Raw genomic sequence first — 19,262 nt, forward strand, 5'->3', positions numbered from 1 at the left:
CCTCTGAGCCATCGCACTCCCTCGACTCTCAAATACAGTATCCCAAATTATAAGGGATGACCCAGGTGGATTCCAGCAAGTACATCAAATGATAATAACGTGGACAAAAGAGGACTTGCCTCTCTGGCATTTACATGGAATATTCTTCTCTAAGACAACAAGCAAGGACATGTAAAGAAAGAGCAAATAACTCATTACACTGATCCATGAAAGACAGTTTACCAATGTTCCAAAACTCCATTCCCCCTCCCGCAGGTGTATAAAAGCCCATCTAAACTCCGAGGCCTGCCTCACACAGAGAAGCACAAGCTGGTTTAAGATGGCAAAGTTCTTCTGAAGGGGGACAGATTTAGCTAACCTAAGTCCACTAAATGGTGCTATTTGGACAAATAATGAGTCTGCATGCTAAATGTTAGATTTAGCAACAATGCTAAAGCATCGATGGCGAACCTTTTAGAGACCGAGTGCCCAAACTGCAACCCAAAGCCCACTTATGCATCGTCGGGTGCGGTGTGGGCGTGGCCCATTGGGTGGGCGTGGCTGTGGTGGTAACAGCAGACTGGGTGGGACTAAAAAGTTCAATCAATCAATTCCAACTTTGCAAGATCTTTTTTTTCCCGTGAGAAGTTGAAATTGACTGATTGATTGAACCTTTTTTTTTTTTGCACACGGCGGCGGAGGCCTAAAGCGAAAAGGTTTTATAAAACCCAGCTGAAGGCCTAGGACTGGGGTGATGGCGCGTGTGCCCACAGAGAGGGCTCTGAGTGCCACCTCTGGCACCCGTGCCATAGGTTCGCCACCACTGTGCTAAAGCAAAGTCCATTAAAGTGTCGTTTGATCTCGTTGGAATTTGATCCCCAATCAGTAGATTTCCCCTCTTAAGTGATCTCTGAAATCAACAGAAGAGAATATTTGTAGCTCAGGGTTGAACTCTGGGGTCCTTGGTGATCTCTGAGCTTGGCCATTTCCTTGCAGACATTACGTTCATGCGCTGATGATGTTACCTAGTTGAGTAATGAAACGTCAGCAGGAAAAACACCAAGCTCAGAGAGCACCGAAGACCCTATCATTTCTAAAAGGTATCAGTTGTCTAAACTGGGCGGATTGCCTAGCTTCCATAGCAGGCCTCCAAGTTTACAAACATTGCAAATAAAATATGCCTTTTCCCCCTTGAAAAAGCAGCGTGTGTACCAAGAACGACACGTGGACAACCCAGCTGAAGTTCAGAGCGTTTGTTTTTAATTCCCCCTTCATTTTTTAATGCTCCAAACCATGCCACTCTTCCAGAGCACGCATGGCAGTGAGGGAGTGTGAGCCACCACACCAGCTTCAACTACAATAGCCTGCAGGCATTTTCAGCTCTGCTACTAACCTTCCAATTGGAGCCGAGATGACTACAACTCAGAGATGAATGAAAAATAAATAAAGTGCCAATTTTACCTGCAGCTGTTTCCTATATTGCAAAGATTCCATTCCTGCTTGAATTGAATTCTGTCATGAAACATTAATTGAGTGAGACAACTAAATATTAATAGAAGAGTAGAAAAAACAACAACAAAGAAAAAAAGGGGGGGAAGAGAGTTTTGCCTTCATTTGGGAACAGCACATGAAAGATTGTACATTAAGGGCATCCACAAGGCGGTTAGAAAAAGGCAAGATGGTAGCAGCCCCCAGATGTTCAAAGCTGCAGCCCTTTTTCTGAGCATCAGAGATTCTTCTTATCTTTGAGTCTCCAATCACGTTTTTTGGATCCGATCTTGCCATTTCAGTTCTTGAATTTGTATCGAGTTTATTTTAGTCGTATAGTCTTCAGGAATCTGACACCGGCTAAAGCTTTGGTTGGGTAGGCCTTAAAATGGGCTGCCAGGTTCATAGATCATTAGATGTTTTAATTTTTCCAAGGTATTTAGAAGGTGCAGAAGGTATTCTGTGGGTTTCTTTTTCAATCTTCCTGTAGGAGAAGAAGTGGCAGAGGCTGGGGTAGAGTCAAGAGAGGAATCAGCCTGGAGTCGTTATGTTGCTGCAAGCGACCCTAGTCCAACCCCTTTTGAATTCTGTTGACTTTTATCTAGTGCCAATTTAGGATTGACCGTTAGTTGACTAGATTCCTGTGCACAGGCATGAGCAATAAAGCTTCTCATCTGCAACTTATTTGTTTATAACATTTATTGGCTGTCCATCTTATGCCAAGTAAGTCTTAATGTATGGTCCTGATCCTTCATGCTGGATATGCCTCTGATATCTTGCATGCCTTTGGAAGATTTACAAAACACTCCCACTCATTTCCCACCGCAAAAGGTGGGAGAATGTCACATCTATGTTCAACAATGATGGTACAGGGGACTTTGGGGGATCTTAGGGTCACCAAATTCCTGTCCCCTGATCTTCAGCGTTGGCTGCAGCTCTCTGGGGTTTTAGACCAAATATTTTCTTAGCTCAAAGCAAACCGAAGATTCTCTGAGTACAGAACAGCTACTCTACCACGAAGCCGGAGTCCTTCTGCTCAATTGTTCAGCATCACTGGACTAATAGCAAAAGAAAACAACAGACTTTGATGCCCACGAAAAGGAAGCCTTCCACACAGGTGCCATGTTTTACAATCCTTCTCTATCTTGTCATTCTGCACAGTTCCCTGAACAAATTGCCTGTCATTTTTAAAGATTAAACCTGACACTGGAGGAACTGACAAGTCATCCTCAGCCCTGACATACAACACGGAAACTTGGAATTTTGCTCCACTTGGTCTGGGTGGATTTGTCTTTAGAGATTCACGGGAGGTGAGGAGATTTCAAAACATGGTTATTGTGCGTCTTCATTCAAAATATACCTGATTCTTCTTTATTGACTTTTTAATCAAAATTCTATTTTTTTTTTTGCATAGGATGCTATAGCTCTCTATAAAAAAATAAAAATGAAGAGAGAAGCTAATATTGAAAAACATTAAAACAGACCAGGGGAATATATATTTTCATCTATCTTTGATACAGAAATGTTTGTTCTTTTAGAGGCCTTTAAAAAAAAACAACCTCTGAGGTTTCCCTAGAAATGTGTGCTATAAATAAGTATTAAATAGTAATTCTAGCAATTTGATCTATTGTGTCTTTTCTGTGGTTTGCCTTAAGAAGCTAATGGATTCTCCTTGGAAATTAGCATAAAGATTCTGCCTTCGATAAATAGACGGTATTACATTTTTTTTCGTAGCAATTCTTCTAATTACCAGAGAGAATAGCTCGTAACAGCTAATCGTGATATTTCGATCTTCAATACGAAATTGGCAAGTGAGATCTGTCTGATGGTCTGTGTGATGACTGAGCCTCAAATGAAACAGTTGATATCTCAATTATTTGTTTCAATTTATTATAAGGTGTTTTGAATTCATCCTTGCTCTTCAGATAACGCAGGCACTGTAGACCTCAACTTATAACTACAATTGAGTCCAATTGCTCTCTAAGCTTCGTGGTTTTCTTGCAGACACTTCATTAGTAAACTAGGTAACATTATCAGTAACAGAAGGGGATGGGGTTTGCGGAGTGGAGAAGGAGATTGGGAGGAGGAGGAGGAGGAGGAGGGAGGGAGGGAGGGAGGAGGAGGAGCAGGACTGTGGGGTCCTTGGTACTAAGTTTCATGGTTTTATTGCAGATACTTCATTAGTAAACTAGGTAACATCATCAATAACAGAAGGGGACGGGGTTTGCGGAGTGGAGAAGAAGGAGATTGGGAGGAGGAGGGGGGGAGGAGGAGCAGGACTGTGGGGTCCTTGGTACTCTCTAAGTTTCATGGTTTTATTGCAGATACTTCATTAGTAAACTAGGTAAACTCATCAATAACAGAAGGGGACGGGGTTTGTGGAGTGGAGAAGAAGATTGGGAGGAGGAGGAGGAGGAAGAGGAAGAAGAGGAGGAGCCCTTGGAGCTCTCTGACCTTAATGGTTTTCTTGCAGAAGTTTCATTACCAAACTAGGTAACACCATCAGCACAAAAGATTGAACTAGAACACCTCTAAGATCCCTTTCTGGCCCTGATTCTCTGAGTCAGTCTAGAATGTTATTGACCCAACACTACCTGGAGGGATTTAGGCTTGGAAAGGCCGTCCTACTTGACTGGTCTCAAACAAGAGCTGGGGAAGGTCACCTCACCTTCCTGGGGCCATGGAGGCCATTGATCTTTCTTTTATGGGGCTCCCGGACAGTGTGTATTTCCTTGGACAATATCCTGGCTGATATTGTACAGGCTCAACTTTCTCCTGCTACCTTTCACTCATCACCGCATGAATCTCTTTGGCATCTTTTTTCAGAGGTGTGATTGAATAAGCCCCGTCTATCTACCCCCTGCTCCTTTTCCCCACCTTACTGAGGTGACCTGAGATGCCAACTTCAGAGACAATTGATGGGTTTTTGACCCCACTTCCTCGCAAAAGGTCAGGGCTGAGCCTGCCTCTGGAAGGAATGCGGCTCTTACGCCCGTGAATCATCCTAACTAAACTGCTGTAATTATCATTCCCCTGAGCGGCATCAAATGTTCTTTAACAGCCAGTCCCTCTCGTTCTGACCTGTCTTTCAAAACTCTGGCTACACAAGGGACCGGCAATCTATTACGAGAAGAATTGCTCTGACCCCATTAGCCAGAGTGGCAGAAGAAACTTTGAACTAGAGACAGGACAGCGTGAAAGGAAGGATTGTAGCCTTATGTGAGCTCTGGATCGGCCCCTTATTTAATAGGAAGCCAGTTCTAAGTCTTTTTCATAAACCAGGGATGTTCTAAACCAGGGTTGTCCAATCTTGGCAGACTTGTGAAGTTCCCCAGCCAAAACGTATCGTCTGCAGGCAGGACAAGAAGTAACAGATGGAAGGTCAATTAATCAGAATAGAGCTTGGAGCTTTTCGAATCCAACCCCCTGTTCAAGCAGGAGATCCTATACAATTTGAGAAAAGCGGCTGTCCAGTCTCTTCTTAAAAATCTCCAGGGATGAAGCACCCACAACTTCTGGAGGCAGGTTGTTCAACTGGTTAATTGTCCGCGCTGTTAGGAAGTTTCACCTTAATTCAAGTTTGTTTCTCTTCTTGATTAATTTCCATCCATTGTTTCATGTCTTGCCTTCTGGTGTTTTGGAAAATAAGTTGACCACCTCCTCCTCCTCTTCCCCCTCTTCTCCTTTTCCTTCTTCTTCATCAGAGACAGATCCAACCTAGAAACTTCCATCAGTGAGAACAATCCATCAGTGGAACGACTTGCCTCCAGAAGTTCTGGGTGCTCCATCCCTGGGGTTTTTCAAGACGAGATTGGTCAGCCATTTGTCCAGAATGGTCCCCTGTTGAGCAGGGGGTTGGACTAGAAGACCTCCAAGGTCCCTTCAACTTTTGTTTTGTATTCTGTTTTCCCTAAAAGTAAAATGAGAGGTTTCCCTTGCCAACCTTGTCGGCTCTCCTCATCGTCAGAGCACCGAGCTGATTTCATTTCTGCCGACAATTACTTACTGCTAATGCAAAGTCAAATCAGTCAAAGTCTGATTTGAGGATTGTGAGATGGGGGCAAAGGATCTTTTGCTCTGAACCTTGACATTTGTTTGGCTTCTCGGTTTAATCAAGAGCTTTTTGTAGAACTGATGAATATTGTCTAAAGGCAAGTGCAGACAGGCAAACAGATCTGTATCTTCAGTAATCCATTTAGCTTGACACACACGCGCGGGTGTGTGTGTTTGTGTGTGTGTGTGTGCAATTTCCCTGCCGTTTGTCCAGCAGCAAATGATGAAAAATTAAATGCGGGCAAAGTCCAGAAACAAGATTTTGCTAAAAGTACCAATTGCAATTCTGTAAAAGGATGGGAGAGGAGGAGTCTGCCATCTGATCCTGGTTCTCCTTAGGGAAGTTTCGGTCTTCATCCGGAAAGACATATGGCATACAATGCCACGGTTTGGCGGAGCCCAAATTGCCTTATTGTTGTGCTTTGTTGCGTGACGATGCAGCCCACACTCTCACCTACAAAATCCTGTTTGTAGTTGATCAAGGGAAAGAGAACAGCCAATGGGAGAAATTCTTCTAACTACCTGTTCCCAGTAAAGACCACAATAAGGTGTGAGCCAGTATTGCTGGGCCAAAATATAATTTCACTTATCTCAGAAGGTGACTTAACAGAAAGCAGAATAACAGACTGGAAAGGGACCTCTGAGGTCTTCTATCTTCAAGCAGAATAATATTATTCCAGATTTCTGGGGCGACTTGATGGTGTTTCTTTGTCATGCAACAGAAGACCCAACACATCATTAAATATCAATAAACATCGATAAAACAGGCCTCAGTTGGTTTCTTTATTTCTCATTATCTGTATGAGATGCTCTTTGCTATGGATATTGCTTGATTTTAGATCATCCACTTTTCACAGTCCTGCTCCAAAAATGTCGTTGTCAATTCACCAATAAAGGAGAATATTCGTAGCTCAGGATTGTAATGAAACGTCTGCAGGAAAACCACCAAACTCAGAGAGGACCAGGAACCCCAGAGTCGTCAAGGATCTCCCCCTCCTCCTTTCTGCAAACCGCCTCCCTTCTAGCACTGATGATGCTACCTAGTTGGGTGATGAAATGTCTGCAAGAAAACCACCAAGCTCAGAGAGCATGAAGGACTTCATAATCCTCCTCCTCCTCCTTCTCAAACCCATTTCCTTCTCACACTGATGATGCTACCTAGTTGGGTGATGAGATGTCTGCAAGAAAACAAGCAAGCTCAGAGAGCATGAAGGACTTCATAATCCTTCTCCTCATCCTCCTCTTCTCAAATGCCATTTCCTTCTAGCACTGATGACGCTACCTAGTTGGGTGATGAAATGTCTGCAAGAAAACAAGCAAGCTCAGAGAGCATGAAGGACTTCATAATCCTCTTCCTCCTCCTCTTCTTCTTCTCAAACCCCATTTCCTTCTACAACTGATGATGTTACCTAGCTGGGTAACGAAATGTCTGCAAGAAAACCACCAAGCACAGAGAACACCAAGGACCCCTTTTTGATTTTTCTCAACTGACCATGCAACTGAATATCGCTAAATCTGCAATTAGTCAACAGGCTTCTTTGCTCTCGTTGTTCTTCTTTGTTGCTTCTTAGCAGTGGAATTCCACCCAACTTCTGATAAAGCGTTTCTATTCTTCCAGAATTGTCTGTAGTTCAAATATTATATCATCGAGATTGAAAGGTAACGGCATACTGGGATCCTTGTCCTGCCAATAAGGCTGGCATTTTGGTTTCTCGTCCTCCGGCAAGTTTTCTGAAAGTGGAGAATGGCACCTAAAATGGGGAGGGGGGGGGGAAGATTGGAAATGAGTTACTGAAAGCAGTTCAAGATTTAATCACACTAAATACACTGAACAAAGAGGCGCTCCGCAGAAATTTTATTTTGCAGGGGTTTTTTTTGCAGAGGGAACACGTTTAGTTTGATGGAAAAGAAATCATTTTTGCTCGTTTGATTTTTTTTTTTCTCCAAAGAGGAATCAGGTGTTAATTGTGGGCAGACACAAAATTCTTAGCTATGAGAAACTCAAGGGTATAAAGTCAGTGTTCAATTTTCAATATCTAATTGTCCTTTCTGTGGTTTGCAATTGTATCTGTTTGCCTCTTAATTTAAATTTTAAGAGAATACTTCCGGAGGAAGTATTAAAAAAAAGAAACATAAAATCAGCAACATTCTTGAAAATAAATTCAAAATATTAGCATTTTTAAGGCACTCTGTGACTGGGGGGGGGGAGAAAAAGGCCCTTTTGCAAAAGAAACTTTGCAAATAATGGAAAGTTGAGCCTTCAGAAGTGCATTGGAAAGAGAAACAGACAACATATATTGGATTCAGACTTAATCATGCTTAGACGCCCCTCAATCAATTATAGCAGAATGACCAACTTAGATTTCATTGATGTCAAAGGATACATTTTATTGTCTGATTAATATAAAAGCCGTCTGAAGAACAGCCCATTCACAATGAAAATTCAACCCGCATTTTGATGGCAAATTATTTCTTCATTATTTCACATCTTATCTGGAGTGCTCGCCTCCTGCCACCGTTTGTCGTGGTTTTTTTTTTGTGTGTGTGATATTACGAGATTATTGAGGGAGATTAAACCAAATTTATTGAGCTAAGGTCACAGGGTAGATTAAATAATATTGCAGGAGGTGGCTTGTAAATCTGAGAGATTGGCAAAAAGGAAGAATAGGGGGCTGGCTGGTTGCAGAGGAAGGTTAATAACAATTTCTGCTGATGGGCAAAACTTGAGCAAAATTAAATTAAGAGGTTAGCGGTCGCTACATCCTCAGAGGAACCCTTTGAATTACACTGTTTCTTATTAAGGGAGAGCTTCATCAGCAGGTCTGGAGCTTAATTATCACAAACCATTGAATCTATGCAGGAAGATTTGATGAGTGATAAACCCACCCATCTCAGAAGATTATGTTGTAATAAAGGCTGCCATTTAAGTCTCCTGTTCTAGTGAATTTGTAGCCATTTAGTGTTTTCCATCTTAGTTTTCTACCTCTGTGGTGTTTTAATTTGCCAACTGCTGGCTAATTATCTAATGCTTATAAAAGCTTGCAAAGCCAGCTTTGGTTATTGTAATAGGAGGAGGGAGGCAGTTAAAAGATAATGGAATATCTTCCAAAAACACCCTTTTTCTAGATAACTTGTTTGTGGGTTTTAAAGGGGAAAAATGATTCTTCCAAAGTTTAGTATAAGATAAGTTATCGGTACAGATTTAAAAGGAAAAGAGATAGTTGACTTGACCTTTGTAAACCTGCGGTTTGGTACATGGATGGAAATACTTTTAATCTCGAGATTGTTTTTATAATCTAGATCTAGATTAAATTTACTGCCACTTTCTGCAATCCAGCCTTGTCCAGTTTTAGTCTTTTAAAAATTTGATGCGGCTTTCTACGACTGTAGAGTTATGCTGTTCTACCACCAGGGTCAAAGATTTGATTTGATGGTTTGCTTTTGAATGAATGAACCTTTATTATCAAAGTATAACATGTATACAGTGAGATTGGCTGAGCCTCCCTCCGTGCCTCCCCACCACAACTCACAGTGACTACAAACCCACCAACTTATTACACTCTGTGAGCTAATTGCACAGCACGCCGGCCTCACAAGTCTATCGTGCATAAAGTTATGTCCCTTTCAAGACCCTGACAGCCCATGGATAGAAGCTGTTCTTCAACCTGTTGGTATAGCTGGCTATATTTCTATATCTCCTACCCAATGGTAGGAGAATAAAGAGGAACCAACCAGGGTGTGAGTCATCCCTGAGAATTTTCCTTTTCATTAGAAGTAAAAAAAAAAAAAATTAGAATTATAACTTCCATCAGTTTCAGCTGGCTCAAGAGTCATGCAGGCTGGGACTGATCCTGGAAGTTGTCTGATATACCTGTGGGTGGCAAGCTTACATATAATCAACATCCCATAGTTGGGATGAATCCAGTTAAGATCATGGGAAGTTGTGCAGATATTGGAGAGCTCAACCTTCAACTCAAGGGGGAGGGACTTGCTTGTAACATTCTTCCAAAGGGTGGAGAAACATGCCTTAATCTGTTTAGTACATTTGTCTAAAATGTTACATATAGAAGAAAACAGGGGAGAACTTTTGAGTACCAATAAAGGAGATCATTTGTAGCTCAGGGTTGAAATGAGGGCTCCCTGATGCTCTCTGAGCTTGGTTGTTTTCTTGCAGATGTTTGGGCATCAGTTCTAATCTAGCACTGATGATGTTACCTAGTTTGGGTAATGAAATGTCTGCAAGAAAACAAGCAAGTTCAGAGAGCATCAAAACCCCTCAGTTCTTTTAAGTCCTAGTGTTCCTCGGAGTAGAAATGCCATTTTGGTCAATGACTCACTTCTCTCTTGCACTAAAGTCCCACCCCAAAGGTTTCCTTCAACCGTTGCCATCCTTCAACATTGGTCACAAAATTTGGCCTTCCTCAGAGTAGGGATCCAGTAACATCGGGAGATACACTCATATAATAGGATGTTTCAATCTCTTCTATTACACTGACCTGAAGAAACGTCCTGGATGAGGAACGAAAGGATTTCAAAGAAATAAACCAGGGAAGTCTAGTTGCCTTTTGGAAAAAAAAAAAAAACACCTTTGGGACAACCATGACCTGGATGATTGAGAGTGTCCATAGACTTCTTATCATTAATCCATATCACAATATTTGATGTGTTTAAGTTGCTTAAATCTCTCTGGAGATTCTCAGTCATCCAGGTCATGGTCAAAGGTTCTTTTTCACGAGGCAACTGAACTTTGTTTTTCTTGGAAGACGTTTTGCTTCTTTAATGGGAAGTGAAATGTCTTCAAAGAACAAGAAGAAAGTCCAGTTGCCTCATGAAAAAGCACCTTTGGGACAGTTAAGTTGTTTAAATGTCTAAATTGGTACCTTTGTTCCTGCCTCTAATCAAGACATGCAATTAAATAAGTTACGATGTTTTGTACATTCCACGTGTACAGAAAATTGCCACTCTTCCATTATTTCAAGAGTGTTTAAAACTACACCATACAGTAGAACATCATCTAAATGAGGTGAACGTTTCTCTGGTATTAATTAAGTACTCAGTCTCAGCTCCGAAGGACAAGATCTCCAAAAAGGCTACCACTGTGTCCAAGCTAACATAAATAAAATGTCACATCTTCATTTGCAGCGGAGGAGATCAGGGACTGCCCCAACAATTAATGCTTTCAACACCCCTCAAATGATTAATGGACACAATCCTTTGGCCACGTTTGACCCTTGAGAAAAGGATGAAACAAAACCAAAAGAGGACATCTTTCTCCTGGGGATTATTGATGGCAGAGGAACACTCAAGGGACAGCATATGTCAACGTTACACCCATGTTGGTAGGCAGTTAATTGCAACTCTACCTTCCCATGCACTCAATGCCTGGTGCATTACAGCACAAGGACAGTATTAACACATCACATTCCTATATATCTTCTCCAATCCCACTTCCGGCTGTGATAATAGCATCTGTTAACATGCATTAAGTACCATAAAGTAGCACATCACTTCATAAATAATAAGATTAACCGACCTTGGGGCCCTGAAAGGAAAAAAAAAAGAGTAATGTGTTTCAATGTTCTCATTATTTATTTAAAATACAAATGAAAGGAACACAAGCTACTACTTTTTTTTTCTTTGGGGGAGAATCTTAGCATAAATATTAAATTGTGCCTTTGATAAAACCCTGCCATGTTGAAAAAGCGAGGATTTGTTGCGCGCAGGGACCTCTAGGTAGCTTCTGAGCAGAGAGAGTTGAGCATCAGGTTTCCTGATGCTCAGCTCTGTGATAACCCTGGGTTGGAAACTTCTCCTCTTTCTTCACCTTACCAAAAAAAAAAAAAAAAAGGATATCATGAATATGCAGAGAAGACAATAAAGGTTGAAGCCAACTGCAAACTCTGACAAGATGCTTAATTCAGTTTTTTTCTTAGTTGAGTCTCCCTCTCTCTCTCTCTCTCTCTCTCTCTCTCTCTCTCTCTCTCTCTCCCCTCTTCCCATTTGATACTTCTGGTGAAGTATTTCAATGCAAAAGTTTTCTTAATACATTAGTATATTTGGGCAACTCTTAAGTTCTTCAACCACCAGAGGTTCAGTGAATGTTAAGAAGAACAAGGAGGACCCTATTGGATGAGTTGAAATTCAGCGAAACTCTAAATATATAGAACATAGAATCATAGGTTTGGAAGGGACCTTGGAGGTCTTTTAGTCCAACCCCAGCTCAAGCAGGAATCCCTCTATCATTTCAGACAAATGGTTGTCCAATCTCTTCTTGCAAACCTCCATTGACGGAGCACCCACAACTTCTGGAGGTGAGTCATTCCACTGATTAATTGTTCTCACTGTCAGGAAATTTATCCTTAGTTCCAAGTTGTTTCTCTCTTTGATAAGCTTCCATCCATTACGTCTTGTCCTGTCCTCAGGTGCTTTGCAGAATATTCAGTCAGTCAGACTTCCTACTGACCTGTCAGAAATCTCCAGAATCCTGTAAACATGTCAGAATACGTCCCTAAAGATGTCCCTTGTCATATAAGAGCAACTAACATTGAGGTGTAGGTTCAAAAAAAATTAAATTAAGGAATTACTGTATATGCCGGCGTATAAGACGACTTCCGGAAGCGCTAAACTCGGCGCCAAAGACGGGGGTCGTCTTATACGCCGAGTCGTCTTATACGCCGGAAATACTGGTAGTTTCTGGTGTATAAGACGACGTTCTAGTAAGGCGACTCGGCGATAAAGACGGGGGTCGTCTTATACGCCGGGTCGCCTAATACGCCGGCATATATGGTACATTTCCACCCGTAATTTTATTGCCTTCATAGCAATAGCACGTAGACTTTGTAGCGCTTTACAGCCCTCTAAGCAGTTTACAGAGTCAGCACATTGCCCTCAACCATCTGGGTCCTCATTTTACACACCTCGGAAGGATGGAAGGCTGAGTCAACCTTGAGCCCGTCAGGATCGAACTCCTGGCAGCGAGCAGTGAGTTAACCTGCAGTACTTCATTCTAACCACTGCGCCACCACAGCTAATTTCCTCTTTTGTAACATTAAAGATTGCATTTCAATTTTTGGAAGGAATCCAGAAGTTCCATCAAAGTTTTTTCATGCAAGAACTGATCCTTCACTATGCCAGCATATTTAACTAATAGCCTGTAATAGATTATCGTTCTCAAGAAAGTACTGTATTGAAGCAATGGTCCCTAAGTTCATTATCCAGCATGCAAAACAGTATATTCTTTTGCCTAGCTTGAGTTGATAACTCATAAATTCTACTATGCTGTACATGCCTCAAGTTCTTAGAAAATGGATTTAAGGACAGACACTCCTACCTATTTGTCAGCAATTCACTGTGTGCAATTTGATGTATGTCTTTCTCTTATAGCGTTCATTTGATTTTCCCCAAGAGAAAGAAAATGGCAATTTGTTTCAGAGCGTTGACCATAAATTTTTTAAAATATGATTTTTTATAATATAATTTCAATCACATTAAATATTAATTTATTTTAAAAGCAAACGACTCCAAGCATGCATTGGTCCACTTTGGAGATGGTGAGTAGCTTAGGAGAAGAAGCCACTATCACCCTATTTTCATATTACTCATTTGGTATCTCATTCTTGCTTTGTTTTAATGTTTTAATTCTTACTGCTGAATTCTTATTCAATGTTTTACTGTTCTTATCGTTTTTAGATTGTGTTTTTGCATTGTTGTAAGCCACCTGGAGCTGCTTGACAGGGAGATGGGCAGCATATGAGTTTAATAAATAAATACATTACACATTTGGTGGTCGTGTAAAAATATAAAAGCCTTTTGGATTAAGATATGGTGGAATATCCAAAGGATTTTTAGAAGGAGGGTAAAATTTACCCCACAATTGTTTTTGTTAGGTATTGTTACTGATTGTGATACTAAAGAGACCACATTGATGTTAAATTTAATTACAGCCGCAAGGCTGTTAGTAGGGCAATGCTAGAAGAAGGAATCTTTGCCTACTTTGCAAGAGTGGTTCTTTAAAGTTTCTTATTTGGCGGAAATGGCAAAGATTTCAGCTTTTTTGAAGGATCAATCGCAGGAGAAGTATTTTGTGGTATGGAAAAAATGGATAGATTTTATACAATATAAGTTGGATATTAAAAATATTATTTAGTTTTTCAATAACTTATATTTAAAATTTAAAATGTCTTATATTTTATTTTTATGTATTTTTATTCTCTATTTTTATTATATTTTCTTTTATTTTTTCCTTTTTTCCTTTTTTTTACTCTTTTCTCTTTTAAGTATTATTCTTTTGGTATTTACGGTTTTTTATATGTATATTATTGCTAATTATGTTATAATTTGTTTAATTAATGTATTTAGTATCTAGATTTATTCATGGTTTATAGTTTTTTTTTTGTTTTAAGATTTTTTGAAATTTTTTTAATTAAGCCTATGTTCAGCTCTGGGAAGATCGGGGGAGGGAATGGGAGGGTTGGGGATGGGTTGTTTTGTTTTTGTAAAATTTCAAAAATTTAATAAAAAAGTACTTTAAAAAAATAAATAAATAAATACATTACACTTATAAACATATGAAGAACAGTTGCAGAAATTGGATATGTCTAGTCTAGTGAAAAGAAGAACTAGGGGAGACAACACAGCAGTATTCCAATATTTGAGGGGCTACCACAAAGAGGAGGGGATCCACCTATTTTCCAAAGCACCAGCAGGCAAGACAAGAAACAATGGATGGAAACTAATCCAGGAGAGAAGCAACCTAGAACTAAGGAGAACTTTCCTAACAGTCAGGACAATTAACCAGTGGAAGGACTTGTCTCCAGAAGTTATGGGTGCTTCAACAATGGAGGCTTTTAAGAAGAGACTGGACAGCCATTTGTCTGAAATGGTATAGGTCTGAAATGGTCTAGGGTCTCCTACTGGAGCAAGAGGTCCCTCCAAGATCCCTTTCAACTCTGTTATTCTATGTTCTATGTTGTACTGAGAGGTGAAATTATCGATGCTGTCCAACTTTGTTGTAAGAATGGATGCACTGGTTCAGAGTAGACTAGTTATTCATTAATAAAAAAGAATCTTTAGGGCAGGGGTGTCAAACTGCCGGCCCGCGGGCTGGACACATCATCCAGAAGCTGTGCTCACCCCATTGCTGGCAATGGCAAAACCGTCCTGATATGTTCCATGACGTCACATGACATCACAAGTTTGACAGGTCTGCTTTAGGGAAACAAAAAAAGAATTGGCCTAACCATATTATGTTTTCCGTTTCAGAAATATTTCTATCATCAAACAATTGATTCTGGTTTCCTCTGTTAAACAAATCTGTTTACCATCTCAAGAACCTACATGGGGCTACATCAGCTGAACCAAGCTGAAGATGGCTATTCTTCTGGAATCTGAAGAAGACTCCTCTAATCCTCTTATTTTCTGGGTTGTTTTACATACATTTGATGATTGGATCTATCAAGTACGTTGGGAGACAATGGTCATGATACTAAAATTAACTACTTTAGCTAAAGTGTGTGTTAATTATGGGTATGCCAGCAGTCAATAAAAGGTTAATGCAAGAGTCAGAGGGATAAATTTATTTCAGCAATGCCTCAGTCAGACTAACATTATGCTTGGTGTTTTTAATCAATAGGTTTTATACTAATGTGCTAACCATTTATTTTAAAACACTCTTCTGCTTTCTCCCTTTCTTGACTAAGATCTACAGCTGTTTGGCTGAGAAAGCAAAAGATACACACACACATACACACACACACAAATTCCTGTTGACAAATAGCACTCAGTGCAGGTTTTTGATTTCTAGGTTTGGCCTACTCCAGAAATAAGCTGATATTTGTTGAAAACGTGAAGTGAGATAACGGCAAACGATAGGAACCAGAAACTGGAGCACTGTTTCTCTAAGGAATGGCAAAATAAATACTAACATAAAACAGACAAAGGTAGAAACATAGCCATGGGTTATAAATACAAAGTAGAACAAGCAAAAATGCAGAGAAAATCAACAACAGAGACTGATTTTCATCATGGCAGGATTTGAGATCAGTCAAAAGAGGTGTCAGTTGGTGGAAAGTCCTAGAAACACACACTCTCTCTCTCTCTCTCTCTCTTTCAACCCAATGGAAATATATATAGATCCTAGGTAGCGGCAGCTATTTCTCTATCAGGGCACGAAAAGAAAATATCTGCCCTGAACTCCATGTAGGCATCAGGAAGGGTATCCAGTCAGAAAATGCTCAGCTCCATCCAGTCGTCCTGACTCTACCCCAAATTAAGAGATTACCCAGGGTGTAAAAAGAGAGTTTATCTAATAAGAGAAAGACTTTGCCATTTGATAAGTTGACTGGTACATACTATCCCATATCAGCAATTGATACCTTTGGTGCTTGTCTTTGCACCAACCCGATTATTGATCATACAACATGTCAACAAGTGACAATTTATAGCAAGTTACGGACTCTGGAGTAACCAGTCAAACAACAGTTTTATAATCTGGGATTATTTCTCACTTTGTCAGTGACATCACCATAGTGATGGATGACCCATCTTGACAAGCTGTTTAGACTTTTGTGATCTCTGAGCTCGGTCACACGATAAGGTCACCTGAAGCTCACTTTGCTCCTGTCTGACAGCAAGAAACAATATGGGGATCAAATGGCTCAGGTGATTATATGTTTCATGTCTGAAGTGACCCAATTATACAGCTGGAGGCGATGGCCATGCGGGGTTCCACGGTTGCATTGTGCAAAAGCTGTAGAACAACCTTAGAGTCGTGCCCAACAAAAAGGATATGATTTCAAAGGAAGGCAAAGTATTTGTCCCACCTGCTCACTAGAATGGATTCAGTGTTCTTTCTCAGCATCATGGAAAACAAAACACATCAGACAGAAGAGTGTGTCTCACCCACTGGGGTTTATGCTTTTCCTTTAGAGTTATAACATGGGAATAAGGGTTAAGGGTACCCAACAATTTCTGAAAAAACTGCCATCAATTGCCAAAATCAAACTGTGAAATATTGGAGTGCAACAATTTAATGCATTTCCATTGAAAAAAAAAAACATTATCCAGGGGAACAATCAGCCACTGGATAGGGCCTTTGCCTTCATAGAATCACAGGGATGGAAGGGACCTTGGAGGTCTTCTAGTCAATCCCCTGTGCAAGGCAGGAGACTTTATACCATCCCAGAAAAATGGCTCTCCAATCTTTTCTTGAAAAACTTCAGTGACAAAGTACCGATAACTCCAGAAGGCCTACACCAAGGACTTACTGATCATGTAGGATTCAGAAATATTCATTCCAAAATATTATCCCTTAATCTACACTTGTGACTCGGGTTCATATGACAAAATACAAGGACAGCTGAATCGCCAATCCAAAATGTACACCAGCTGACAAGACTGTTTCCAATTGATTAATTATTCTCCGTTTAATCAAGGGATCGATCCATTTCCTGTCAGGAATTCCTCCTTATTTCTAGGTTGATCCTTCCTTATCATAGACATCCAGACCACTGAATGAGCATGCATCTACACAGCAGGACTATCCATTTTAATTGCCAAAAGAGCAGTTACAACTTTTTTTAAAACAAAACAACACACATACACACACAATGAAATCAATCTAGTATGAAAATAAATTCTTACATGTTTGTATCCCCCCCAAAACTGCCTGCAAACACTAGTTGGCTTTTCTGTGCAGGAGCCCCCCCAAAAGAAGAAAAGAATCTTCTTCAGTTCCAGTTCCGATCCATTCATGCTGCTAAACACCAGGGCATTTGCAGAAACATGTTCTATTTGGACGAAACCTCAAACTTTGCATTGAAAGCCGGAGCAGAAAATTTAAGCCGTTTCCATTCACAGAATTTAACAATTACGCCACTTGGATGAATACATATGCAACATCTGTGGGACGTATGATACATATGTATGCACACACCTCTCTTCGTATAGATCCATGCCTTATATCAAAGTAAGGTATGCAGTGATATTGGATGTAGTAGGGGAAAAAATTCGAATTTCCGTAAGACATCAGATTCTTTACTACCCCAAGGACCTACTGATCACAGAGGGTTCAGAAATATGCATTCCAAAATATTATCCCTTAATCTACAATATTGTCCCTTAATCTACAACTACAGATGCTTGTGACAAAACACAAGGATAGCTGATTTACCAATCCTGGATGTACATCAGCTAACAGGGCCTTTTCCATTCTGATGATATGGGATTCTCTAGTGTTTTTCCTCGTTTTATCCATTCAGAAATGCCGTCAAAGTCTTCCCCGCAGATCAGCTGCCTGCCGAACGAATGCACAATTACGACCGTTGAGCCCCAAATTTCCATTGCTAAGCGAGACCATTTTTAAGTGAGTTTTGCCCCATTTGATAACCTCTGCCGTTGTTAGTGATTCAACCACTTTGTCTGATGGTTTCCAACAGTTTTCCTTTCTTTCTTCTTTCTGTCTCTCCGCGGGCCTGGAGAAGTTTGCTACCTCTGCTCAAAACCTGTCTTTCCATTTACCAACCATTCTTCACCTGGCTGCCAGGCCAGTGTTCTTTAAGCAATTCAATTAAACAATCTGTTTAGTGACCGTTTGACGTTAGATCGTAGCTTGATGAAGGAAAGGATGTCCAACAAACGGGCTAAAAAGGCTTTCCGCCATTTCCAACCTGCCCGTGACTTGTAGTTCGGCCGTTAAAGAGTTGACAGACCTGGCGGAAAGCCCTCAGCACCTTTGAGTGACACTTGCTTTCCTATGTCAAGATGTCCACCATCTGCAGAACATCCTCTTCTGGCATCTCCCAAGCCTTCTCCTTTCCCCACGTCTTTTGCCTGTGGGCATTTCCGCCTGCCAAAGAAATGTAACTTTAATTTCATCTGACTTCAATTGTGTTCAAATTACAGCCAAAAAGGAAGCAGACAACAAGCTGTAAATATTTAAAGAGACAGAAAATCATTGGGAATCGTGCCTTTATGAATATTTGATGACAAAAGGTTAGATCGGCTTCTGGTAAATTACCAGAAATTATGTCCGTCATGTGACTCTGTCAGCAAAGGTTAATACAAATAGGTTTGGGTTTAGATGAGATGACAACGGGGATTAAAAAAAAGAAGACGATTTCTCCTGTTTTTGCCACAATTAGTTCCACCCCCACTTCCAGCACGCCGCCACCCCCTGCCCCATTTTTAATGTAACACAGTTTATTGTTAGGATTAGGGCAGCCGAGTTGCACTTGCTTAGGAAATCACTTTTGCTGCTCAGAATACTGTGGTGGCCCTTTCCACTCTCTGCTAATCTGATTCTTCATTGTTCGTTTCTGGATGGGAAGGCATTGGATGCTCAATACTTCTAATTCCAAACTACAGGGTGTCATCAGCTTACGGGCACAACCAAGCCTGGAATTTGTGTTGCTAAGTGAGTTTTGACCCATTTTGCGATTTTTCTTGCCACGCTTAGTTAAGTGGATGACTGCGGTTGTTCAATTAGTCCCACGGTTCTTAAGCGAATCAGGGTTTCCCCATCGACTTTGCTTCGTCAGAAGGTCGCAAAAGAGGGGTCCCGTGATCCAGGGACACTGCAACCGTCATAAATGTGAGTCGGTTGTCAAGCATCGGAAGGACCATGAGGATGCGGCAATCGGATGAGAAAATATGCATGGCGCACATACGTATCTGTGTTTGTGTTTATGTGGGCGAGGTCTGCGTATTGTACATATCTACCTGGGTCTCCATATTGTGTGTGTTTA

The 19,262-nt window shown here is 40.7% G+C and overlaps 1 protein-coding gene across 5 annotated transcripts in view; it reads right to left on the reverse strand.

The window, feature by feature from the left end:
* FTO (FTO alpha-ketoglutarate dependent dioxygenase) overlaps window positions 1-19,262 on the reverse strand; it is a 211,034-nt gene that overhangs the window by 18,175 nt on the left and 173,597 nt on the right. Inside the window, exon 9 of one of the 5 annotated variants that reach the window (XM_039352391.1) lies at window positions 6,881-7,271. The exons of 2 other annotated variants lie outside the window; for them this stretch is intronic. In XM_039352391.1, coding sequence (XP_039208325.1) covers window positions 7,127-7,271 — 145 coding nt within the window. In that variant the 3' untranslated portion in view covers window positions 6,881-7,126. Of the gene's footprint in view, window positions 1-6,880; window positions 7,272-9,718; window positions 11,345-17,050; window positions 18,365-19,262 lie in introns of those variants that run through there. 2 more of the 5 variants (XM_039352396.1, XM_039352390.1) reach the window with 2 other exon arrangements.

Source organism: Crotalus tigris, unplaced genomic scaffold (genome assembly GCF_016545835.1).
Source record: "Crotalus tigris isolate CLP2741 ecotype Arizona unplaced genomic scaffold, ASM1654583v1 scf7180000018432.44079421565:4894166, whole genome shotgun sequence".
NCBI classification, from domain to species: Eukaryota; Metazoa; Chordata; class Lepidosauria; order Squamata; family Viperidae; genus Crotalus; species Crotalus tigris.